At 27.4% G+C, this 12,782-nt stretch overlaps 1 protein-coding gene across 1 annotated transcript; it reads left to right on the top strand.

Moving 5' to 3' along the window:
- The first annotated feature begins 828 nt into the window (after positions 1 to 828).
- LOC113862438 lies at positions 829 to 1,218 on the top strand. Its single transcript, XM_027495526.1, is given in 2 exon segments — positions 829 to 897; positions 997 to 1,218. Coding segments are annotated over 2 exon segments (291 nt in total).
- Positions 1,219 to 12,782: the final 11,564 nt, after the last annotated feature.

The raw sequence follows: 12,782 nt of genomic DNA on the forward strand, positions 1-12,782 counted from the left end.
TTTGAAGGATTGTTTGAAGTGACTTTTTAAGTGCTTCAAGAATTTATAGGTGGGTTTTTCATTTCTTTTTTTTCTATGTTTCTGTCTTCTCCATTTTTTTTCTCTGCTAATAATATTGTACCACTATTCTCATTCCATTCTCTTATTTGGTGAAAACGTAAATGACAGTGCCATTGACTTTCTTTATTTAGTTAAGTTTGTTCCTCAGATATATAATCCATAAAACACTTGAAATTTTAACTTTTAAGTAATATTTTTTTTATAACACGCGTCAAAAAAGGGAAAGGTGAAAGGTGAAATTTATATATCATGAGCTCTACAATAACTATAGATCTTCAAATAGTTAACTGGAAAATTTAACTGTTGAGTTTGAGATATTTGTTTATACTATATAACATTTTTTTAATTGAATAAATAGATGTTTAAATATCTAAAATATAAAATAATAATGTATATCCTATATATATAACAATTAAACATTTTATGGGACTATAGTATTATTTTTAATTATATGAGGATTCCGATAATTGTTACATGGGAAATGACTATATACACCGAGCATTAAACTATGATCCTACAATATTTCAATAAGTTTATAGGATGTATCTAGACGTGTTTCGAAAGTTATGTGCAATTCTTAGAGAAAAAACACTTCTAGATGATATAGGATATATTTGTGTTGAAGAAATGTTTGCATCATTCCTACAAATTATAGGTCAGAATACTCGATATTGTGTAATTTGTAACACATTTGACTGATCACAATTTTCTATAAGCGAAAATTTTTACAAGATTTTGAAGGCTTTGAATACGATAACACCTACTTTGATGTCTAAACCAAGATCAATTGTGCCAGTTAAAATTAGAGAAAGCACAAGGTTCTTTCCTTTCTTCAAGGTATGTACTAATTATCTTACAATAAAAATTATAATTAAATTTAGCACTATTATATTTATATTTTTCATACGATGAAGTGTTATATATGCTAAATTTTAGGATTGTATTAGAGTTGTTGATGGGACACATAATCTAGCAATGGTGAGGGGGCGAAATGTAAGTAGTTATCGTAATCGTCGTGGAAAGATATCACAAAATTTAGTCGCTTGTAATTTTGATTTGGAGTTTATGTACGTTCTTAGTGGGTGAGAGGGTTCGGCTCATGATTCTATGCTACTAAATGATGCTATAACAAGGAGGAATGGACTTAAAGTGGCTTAAGGTCAGTGCTTATTTTTTAAATAATAATAATAATAATTATTATTATTATTATTATTATTATACTAATAATATATATATTGCATATATAATTAGGTAAATATTTCTTGATGCATTGTGGATTTCCTAACCGATGCTAATTTTTAGCTCCATTTCGAGGTGTAAGATATCATCTACAAGATTTTGCAGGTCAGGATAATAATTCTAAAAATGAGAAAAGGTTGTTCAATCTTCGCCATGTGTCTCTAAGGAATGTGATTGGGAGAATATTTGGAATTTTTAAATTAAGGTTCACAATTTTTAAGTTAACACCTCTATTTTTATTTAAGACACAAGTAGAACTTATGTTAGCATGTGCAATACTACATAACTTTCTTCGTAAAGAATGTCGTTCTAATAAATTTCTAATTGAACCGATGGATGAACATTCATCTTCAACATTACCGGTTAATGAATATCATAAGCCTATTATTCAAATTCAGGAGGAGCAAGAGCGTGAATAAGCTAATTAATAATTGGCTGGTCAAGTTCTGGAGATGAATCACTCTTTTTGATCTTCTCCTTGCCTTGTATCAACCAATTCAGCTGTTGCACTTAGAAATTTCCTGCAAACACTTAAAACACAACAAAAATTATTAACCTAAGCTATTAAATTCTCATTACAATTGATATTAACAATTAATCCCCGGTAACAGCGCTAGAAACTTGATACAATCTTTGGCAAGTGCACCAAATTGTTGAAGTAACAAAAATAGATTATCGTCCTCTAGGATTAATGTTAAATATCAATCCACAAGAATGGTACTATTTGGGTCACCAAAACAGTGTATAAATAGCACAAAAATTAACAAGTGCAAAATTGTAAAAATATAATTAAAGTGCAGAATTAAAACTTGGAGCAATAAACAAAATAACTACAAAAAGTAAATTTAGAATAATTTCAGAATTTAAATGTCTTAATTATTGGAAGTATGTCTAAACACAATTAAAAGACAGGTTGATTTCAGAATCCGTTATCCCTTTCTCTTTGCATACAAATATATTTATAACTCAAAACACAACTTCTCTAATGGTCAGATTTTCTAAAATACCCAACTCCAATTCTTTGGTAATTAGTTCTAAAATGAAATTAGCGTCCTAATTCCTTAGATACAACTAAAAACATTCAACATTAAGAATTATACCCATTGACCACATCATCATGAATTTCTATTCCTAGATAATTTATAATGAGAAAATTAATCCCTATCCAATAAAGCTTACTACTTTCCAGCAATAAACCCCTTTTCATTAACCCCATTCGCATAAAATAAAGAAGCATTAAGTTCAGAATTAATATGTTAGAGAAAGAAGGTGTCTTGAGCTATATCCAATGTTAGTTCATTGCAAAACGTATAGGTATATGTTTATCCTCACTCAATCCAAGGAAATTTAGCTAAACATTATGAAAGGAAATGAATTAAAACTGAGATATATTGCAGAAACAGAATTCATAGTCATAGAAAAGCTTATAGTCAAATGATAAAATGAAAGAGTTACTGTTCTATTAAAAAATCAAAGAAGATGGAAAGGAAATCCAAGTTCCCATGAGAATCCTTCTACCAAGATGTAAGGAGTTTGCCCTAGTTACCCTATTCTACGTAAAACTATATGAAAACCTAGAAAATCGTGCTCTAGAATGTTTTAAAAAAGGAAAGATAAAAGATGTCAAGCTCTACCTTTTCAAAAAAAATTCGCTTTTATATGCTCAATCAGCATCTTATCCCCACAATCAGGAATATGTCTCCCTACAAATGAGTCCTACAGCACTCATCTTTAGTTCTTTAATTCCAATTGCAATTTTCTTTCTAATTCCTTCAAAATAAAACTGCCAGCCATCAGAATATGAGTGATTCATGAATTTTTCAGCAAATACAACATTCCATTGAATTTCTCAATTAATTGCATGAACTTATAATTTAAATTCAATGAAATATGCCTAAAAGCCTTAAATTTTCTAGATGAGTTAGTGACTCATCACCAATGCTTAGAAGATTAGTATAGCTATGGATATGTGGGTGAATACTATTTAGGAGAACATGATATTACGGAGAATTATTATTATTATTTATCCATGCATTATTATTTTTTATAATTTTTATCTTTGACTTTTTTTAAACTTTGAATGTATGAAAAAAAAATCTTGAACTCTTAATGTCAAAATTCATTAAAATCCTGACTTAAAAGTCTTGCAGAATCCATTAAAATCCTGATTTTAAAGTCTTGCATAATTCTGGAAAGTCTTAAAAGTCATGAAAATCCTGCAAAGTCCTTTAAAATCCTAATATAATACACCCCTTTAGTCTTCAAGTACGATCCGTTGAAGCTTTAAGTTTCGCTAGTGCTCAATTATAAGGCAACGAGTCTAAAGAAAATTCCAATGCGTTATTCCTTTTCGTGTTGTCCCTTTTAGATAAGTATATCACAATATTTTAAAATTAATATTTTTATATTTTTTTAAATTAAAAAAAATCTCACTTGAAAATTAATATTTAAAAAAAAGTTAAAATCTTAATCGTGAAAGAGTATGAGAGAGTGAGAGAACTCAAAAAACTAGCTTTAGAAGGGCTTTGGAGGGTTTAAATAAATCTCCAAAACTTTTTTCTCCTAATTAAGCAACTCGTAAATAAGAGTTAACCCCTCCTAATTATTCTCTTCCTTTCTCCTCCATTTCTAAACTCAACTCCCAAATATAGCCTAAGAATTTGAACATATAAGAAGTCCAATTGAAGCTTATAAGAGTTTTGTAGATTTTCAATGCTAATTATAAATCCTAATTACTCAATACCTCATTGTTTCTGTTTTAGTTTTTAATTTTTACAAATTATATTTTAGAATAATTTTTAAAAATTATTTTTGAAAAAATAAAAATAAAAATAAAAATTGTTTGTTAGTTTAGTTTTTGAAAGTGTTTTTAAGATGAGAAAAAAAAACTTGATTGATAAATTTATTTTTGAAAATAGATTTTAAAAATTAAAAAAATGTGTTTAGTTTTATTTTTTTTAAATTAAATGAATATATAAATATATATTTTTAATATTTAATTTTAATATTTTTATTTAACTAAATATATTTTTATATTTAAAATAAAATATTGAATTAAAAATTATTAAAACATCAACTAATTAATATTGAACTGAAAAAATTCTTATTTATAAAGTAATACTTGTAATTAGTTTAGAATTTAATAAATTATAAAAATTATAAAAATTATAAAATATAAATTAATATTAAAATAAAACATAATGATTAATTTTAAAATGAAAATATTTTTATTAATAAATATAAATAGTATGAATAGGTAATATCACAAAAAAAAATACTTATATACTAAACTATATAAATATATATATACGTGTATATATATATATATATATATACACACAATATTTTTAGCTATTTTAGAAAAAATAAAATCAAAATATCTTAAAAGCTATTTTTATTTTTAAATTTTAAAACTGAAAATAAAAATTATTTTTTAAATTTATTTTTAAAAATTTAGATTTACAAACAAATTTTTATTATTTTTTATTTTTTAAAACAAAAAAATATATTTAAAAATTGAAACAAACATAATCTTTATTTTTCTTTTTGTCAAATCTCAATTTCATAGTTTTAATAACAAAAAACAATTATACCGAGAAAATAATCCTAAAAGTAATGGGCTTGGCATCTCAGATAACATGGGCTCTAACATAGACGATTCGCCTCAGCTTGACCAAATCTGCCAAGGACATGAGATGCTAGAATATTCATCACATCTTTTATTTCAATAAAATTTATTTTTTAACATTTAAAGTGAAATATTTTTTTGGTATATATTTTTTACTTTGGAGAATATTTAAACTGAGTGTATATGAAAAAGATAAAAGATAAGAGAAAATAAATAGAGATAATTGCATATGACATTACATACACCATTATTTTTTAAATGTTTAAATTACAAAATTGAAAAAAAATAATAATAAATGGCTACATCCATGTAGGGGTGTACATAGAGATGGTTTATCTTTACTTTTACTCAGTCCGAAATTTTAACATTGTAATTTTTTAATCATGAAACCAACTCGATGTATATATCAACTAAGTATTATTAAGTATATCTAAATAATATGATTAAAAAAGTTATAAAAATAAAATAAAATTATATTTCATAATTCATATTTCAAAATAAATAATATAAATATATTATTATGATGGGTTAAAATATTATTTCTTAAGTCTTAAATTTTATTATTAATATAAAATATTTTAAAATTAATATAAATTTTAAAAGAATACGAAACACCGGATTGAGTTGAAATATCCAAAACATAACCTGAACTCATTTAAAATATACTTAGATTTAATTTTAAAAACTCAAACCCTTTAAAATTAATTTTAAGTCTGTGGAATGAGATGGGTCATAAATTCCCATATTTTAGACAAAAACGTGATTTATTTTGGCAATGATTTTTGAAAAGTTAATTTTATTGGATGATTCAATGTAAAATTAATTTCAGACACAACATCATCACAAAAAGACGTGAACATAATTAAACTATTGTAAATGAACCTTCTTCTTCAATAACATCACGACACAATCTCTTTATCTATGTTCCTAACTCGTAAATCTTTAGTTTAATTCTAAAAGTTATAAGTGTCGCTCGTTCATAACTTTATAAACTTTTAATATACTTATTAATTTTGTAAGAATATTCATTGCAATTTATTTTATTTTATTTTTCATTGTTGTTTTACGATAAAAAGCATTAAAATAAATATTATTTTATAAAGTTAGTAATTAAAATAATAATTTTATAAAATTAAAATAAATTCTTAACATGAATTTTTTTATAAAAAAAAAAATATATGCTCATTAGCTGTCTTCAATGACCTCAGCAAATAACGATTTGAGAACTAAGCATGGTGGAAATCGTTTCATGCATTAGCAACTATGGAGTTACGTAGAATTTACGATGGTGGCTTATTGATAGTAGATTGAATTAAGCAATGACTATGGAGGCTTAAACTAAAAATACAATTACCAATCATCAAGTAGCTTTAGTTTTATCTTCCAAGTTGTTATTTTAACTTTAATTTAAAAGCAGCTTTTAAAATTGAAAAAAAAAAGAAGTTGGGATAGACTCTTCCTTAGTTCATTAGGATGTCGTGAACCAATTATTCTAAAAGCTTAATTAAAAAAGACACATAAATGATTTTATAGTATGTATAGGCCATTTATGTATTGAGATTTGACTTTTTAATAGAACAAGTGATTAGGATCAAACTCTAGACCACTTGTTCATAAAGTCACGAAAAATTAAAAAAAAAATGTCTTAAATTTAAATTATTAGTTAAAAACACAAATAATTTTATGTTAAATTTTTAAGACCGGATTCGTATTAATATATTAATAACATTTTTAACGTAAATTCACAATAGAAGGTGGATATTATATATGACTAAGTAATGAATCAAGCCTTAGGACTTGTATTTATTAATATGACAGAAAGATAAAGGTGTAGTTTGACTAACTCATTCAAATTTTAAATAACTTGAGAAGAATTTTTTTTTTTCTTGAGATAACTTTTCCTGAATAAGTATTTAAAAAAATCAATTTGAAACAATTGCCCTCAATTGATTGGGTCAAAATTTGACGAGTTTGCTTAGTATGTGTTCAAATAAAAGGAATATAGACCTACAAGACAAGGTTAACAACGAAGAATTTGGTTGTATTTGGGAAATTTTCCTTCACTTGTCTAACAAAAAATTGTAATATTGCTGAACAAAAAATTTTAAATGACGACATTCTTTTGTCTAACGTAAGATAACCAAACAAGTCAGCTGCAGAGCAATGCAGTTCAATTAGGAGTATGAAAATGTAATTGACGACTTCCACTTTTGATTTGAAAATATGTTGACTATCTTTTTCCATGAACATCTGCAAAATGATGACCGTATAAAAATTCAATTTTTAGATTTTTTTTTCTATTTTTGAGATTTTATAAATTTTAGACACATTAAAAATTAGTATGAAAGTCATCCCTTGAAGAAAACTTATGAAACTTTAAAAATGTGAAGGTATTATGTTTCTAAGCATTATTATCAAATCATATCAAAATTTGACCACTATCTCTAAATTTAGCTGTTTTCTTCTTTTAAAAAATATTTATTTATATATAATTTACCATAACATATCAGTCAATAATTAGAGACATGCAACACTTTGCTTAAGGTATTTATATTTGAATTAGTTATAAATACGTTCTTACTTCTCAATTTACACACTTTTTATATTTTAAAAAAGTCAAATAAAAAAAATACATAAAGTAACATTTTGATAAAATTAGAGATAACGTAATACTACAACTTAAGGGCGAAGAAATTAATAAAAACATTACTTATAGAAAAACTTAATTTCTTTATTTATACTCTTAATTTACTCATGACAGAACAAAATTCTCAATATGAAAGTTCCACAAGTTCATTGACAACCTCGTGTAGTAAAATGTCAAAAATTTTATGCTCATACACCAAACAGATTTCCTCAAAAGTTTCAGTTTCATATGCATGCTTTTGCGTGCAATCGGATTCTCTTATATCATCTTGGGTTAAATTGTGAAGCTTCAGCATTAATTCTGATAAATACTCTTTTTCATTGTCTTTGCTTGCCATGGCTTCAACCTTGTCACCCAAGAACAGTGCTTCTGAAGATTCCCACTTTGTCTTTGACATTAAGGGGCTCTTGTAATCTACTACAATTATTACATATATCGTTAAGATGAAGCCGCAAAGTTTGTTGATATAAGATTTGAAGAACACAAGTGCAGAAGAGTTAAAATGAGTGATGATTTTTTAGTTTCGCTATTTCAACCACTAAAACATACGTTATATATAAAATACTGTATGCAATTGTTTTTACATTTCTTTTATTTTCCCCCCCGTATATATGCATCTCTAAAGTATATATTTTTATTCCCCAAAATGTACAAACATAATTTTTCATCATATTTTTACACCCCTCAGTGAGATGTGAAATAGATGTGAGAAAGATAGATAGAAGAAAAAGAAACAAAAATGGTGTGAAAATGTGATAGGAAAAAAAAAACAAAAAACAAATACTAAGCAAAACTAAGATATAGATAAGTGAATGTGAATATGAGTGTAGGAGAATTTTAGAATTTTAGAGAATTTGATATCAACAATGTAATAATTATAAAAATTTAAGTATAACAGAAGATATTTTAAATTCTCTTTAAAGATATACTATTCAAAATTTCTAGTATTTGACATAATTTTTTTTAAAGTATTTATAAAAATACTTTTTCTCACTAATAAAAACATCTAATCTAATAATTTAGATTTTCTCTCTCTAGACAAAACATAAAAGTGTTTTACAATTGATTCCAATTCACGATGAATTTGAATTTCATAATACGTACATTAATAATATTGAATTAACTTCTAAGTTACCAAAAACAAATAAACTGTTTGCTATCATAAACCATTTTTTTTTCTTGGGTATGATATTAGCGTGAGTTGTCAATATTTGCTATGAAAACATCATTACCAAATACTTCGGGACTCACTATACCATGCTTATCAATTACCATGATTACTCCCTAGGAGAAATGGATGATGCAAATTAAAATTGCAACTAAAGTTGAATTTTAGTAATTAATAAACGAGTTAAAGAGAATGGGAATTGAGAAAACAAACCTAGAAAATCTGGTCCATAAAGGAATGAGTAGTCATTGTCATCAAGGACTGAAATTGCGCTGAAATTTTCAGTTTCTATCTTCTTTGATGACTCTTGTTTTCTCATATTTTTGGGATGTTTTGGTTGAGAAAACACTTTCTTTTGCTTATTTGGCAATGTAGAGCTTGATGATCTTGACCCACTGCCACCTTTTCTGTTACTACAATTATTGGAACATGCTGAAACTGATTCCAAAACCTTGGCTTCTTTGTGATTTCTAACCTTTGAACCATGCTTCCCAGGGACCACTCTAGGCTCATTCTTGAAATTGGAAATTCTCTTGCTCTTCCCATGATTATTCCTCTCCTTATTCATAGTGCTTCTCTCTCTGACAATCTCTTTGTTCTTTCTCCTCTGATTCTTTTTCTGCCTATATTCTCCCAACCCCATTTCTTGTTTCCTCAAAAAGGACCCAACTTTGTGATCTTCACTCCCCCTGTCACTATCCCAGTAGAGCACAACAAGGTCGTGGTTTTTCCGCTGAAACAGTGAAGGAACCTCTCTGAATGATGCTGATGTTTTCACTTGGTTATGGTTGTCTTGGCTTATATCAAACTTGAGCAAGTAATCCACAAAGTTCACTGATTTACTTCTTGGAACTGAATCTGGGGTGTTTGCTTTTGATTCCAACTTGGTGTTTGGTAATGAATCAAGTCCCATAAGCCTTGCCACCACCCCTGGTTTAGCTGCATCCTCCATTGCATCTTCATTTGGATGCACTACTTTTGTTACATTGGGTTTTGTTATGTGATTAGAAGGGTGCATTGAAGGATTATTTGCATTACCAGCACGAAAAAGTAGGTGAAAGAAGTCAGAAAAACACCCTGGCTTTGCATTGTTTGGTTTAGCCATGATCAATCTTCCAAACCCAAACTGAAGTCGGAAACTGCTACTTGAGGAGGGTAGAAGTGGCAATGTAGAGAAGACAGTGGTCACTGAAGTGGTTGAAAACACAGAGAATGGGAGGGTGAGGGAGAAAAAGGGGTCTATGAATAGAAAAGTTGGAGGGTGTGAAAGGGTAGTTGAGTTCACACTTGATTCTAATGCTATAAGATATGAATACTAATGTGGAGAAATGCAACAAAGGTTAGCAACTTTTTTAACATATTTTATAGGATGGATGAATTTTAAAAAAGTGTGTGCCTCCAAATTTTTTCATGGGTACCATGTTAAAAAAATTGTACCAATAAAGAAATATACGATAAATTATAAAAAAATTATATATTATTATATATAATTTATTTAAAATTATCTTGTTTATATTATTTGCTAAGTAATTCTATTGCTTTGTCATTATTTGCAGCTTTCATCCCCCTATTGTCGTTGTTGGGAGTTTCTCTTCTTTGCTCATTGAAGTGTGGTGACGTTACCGCCTGGTATTTCAACGCTACTCGAGAACTTTTTCTATTGCTTGTTCTTTTAGGAATTTTTCTCTTCCTAGTCATTCTTCCTCTTGTTGAGATAGTCACTAATGAGAGCCTTCGATGTTGTTAGGGTGTGGTGTTGCCGTTGCAACTCCCACTTTGATTTATTATGAAACGGGAAAGATATGGCCATAGTCTTAAATAAAAAGAGCTTGAGATTTCTGATAAAGATGAGACAGTGAATTAAGAGCAGTAAGGGAGTGACACGATGGGACAGAGAGATTGGACTGATCTTGGTGGTAGAGTAAAATAACGTGAAGAGATCAGAAACAACATTGAGACTAAAGTAAGAAGATGAAGTACATAGAAAAATGAGGTGAAGAGGGATAAAACACAACAGCATAAAAGCAAGAAGATGAAGCACGATGAGAACTATACTCAAATTTTATTTTTCAATTAATAAAAATTATTGAGAGACTAATTGATAAATAAAACAATAAAAAAATATGATAATTTATTATTAAATAAAATTATCACTTAAATATGTGTTTAAATATTATTAATTGAATTTTTTTTCTATATGGTACCTTAAAAGTTTTTAAGGATACTACAGGATTTACTTTTGAAAAATGAAAATAATTTTAAGAAGAGAGCAAATCATGTTACAAGTATTTTAATATATTTAAAATTTAATCAATCACATATATTTAAAAAGATGTATCTTTAACAATTTTTTATACATCTAATTAAAATGAGCAAAGATGAATTGGATCTTTAAAATTATAAAGATATTATTTTAATTTTTAAAATTATTAAATGTAAATTAGTTTGCTCTTTATTGTTTAATTTCATATACTGATTTCTTTTTGGATAACTTTAGAGAACATATTATTCTTCACAAGAGTATATACTCTATATAATTGAACAATTGGGGAAGAATAGTTGTTAACTCTAATTCATCTTCCACTCATCTATGTCTCATGGGAAAGGAAAAATTTTATGTATTAATGGTGCTTCTTTGTCCTACTAGCTTATTAAGTGTAAATGTTGGTTTTGCCATTTTAAGAGTGAGGTGCCGAAGTTGCTGACTTTGGAGTTCAAAGATGAGAATATCGTGGTTCTTGGCAATAGGTTCCTTTTCTTCCCAAGAATTAAACCGACTTTGTTGACTCATAATGGACTTTGAAGGAGATTGTTGTGTTGGCCCAATGCATGGCATAGGCAAAAATAAATAATTATTCTATGCTCCTTGTCCTCCAAAATACCATTAGATTTTACTCTATATACCAATTACCTTGATTCACATGCCTAGTCAACGGGTGAATATGCTTTAGAGGAAGAAAATGTCATTCATCCGTACTCCTACTACCAATGGAATTTTTGCTAAGACTAAGCTTACCTTAAGATGGGTCCTAGAAATCGGAAACTGAAGTTGATTGATATAAACATGTGCTGACCCCAAAACTATGAATATTTTCATCTCCACATTATTGTTTTCACTTTTCAATCTTATTTAAACTTACGAAAGAAGTTGTATTTTTCTTTTTTAGATTTTATTTTCTGAAAAATGTTTAAAATTACTCAAATTGGATCTATATTGTGTAATAATTTCATGGAACGTTTTCATCATGTGCATTGGCTATAGAGCTGCTTAGAAAATTACAATATAGCGTTCAAACTAAACGGGTGGGTCCTTATTCACCTCCTTGAGAACAATTTTTCGTACCTACACATAATGCACATTTTATTTTACTTTTTAAAGCCTCTGCACGTAATGCACATGTTTTCTAATCCTTTTTCGTCAAGTTTTTCAAGTTCTTTGTACTATCTATTAACTTTACTAAGACAAACACAGTGTTTGCAAGAGCAACCACATGATTGTAGTTAAATTTGCATACAAGTTAATGAAAATTTTGTTGACAAAAAAAATAAGTTACTGAAAATTTTGAGTTTCATGGCAATGCAAAAAACGTTTCAATGTTTGTGTCCCTAACTTGGGTTAAATTTGTTTTCCAAATACCTTTAGAACTGTGTATGCAGGGGCAGAACCAGGTTGATCTGATTGTGGTGGTGAATATCATTAATTTAGGTAATTAAATTTAATTGTGACGACTGCATACAAATTAAAGTAAGTAATTAAACTTTAAAATCGTAACTTTTTTAAAATACTACTATATAATTTTAAAAACTGGGGGAGGGGTATATATATAATGAGTCATATTAATAGATAATTTTATTAGTATAAATTTATAATATTTATATTAACAGTTTAGTATTGATTTGAGTAAGGTTATATAATAATTGAAGTGTGATTCTAACGCTTAATAATATTTGTTTCTTTATTATTTTTCTTTTGTAGTATAATATAGTTGAATTTGAACATATTTCGTGATATGATCGAACTTTAGACTAAAAACAATATA

This window comes from Abrus precatorius, unplaced genomic scaffold (genome assembly GCF_003935025.1).
Source record: "Abrus precatorius isolate BTA unplaced genomic scaffold, Abrus_2018 Scaffold3, whole genome shotgun sequence".
Classification (NCBI taxonomy): Eukaryota; Viridiplantae; Streptophyta; class Magnoliopsida; order Fabales; family Fabaceae; genus Abrus; species Abrus precatorius.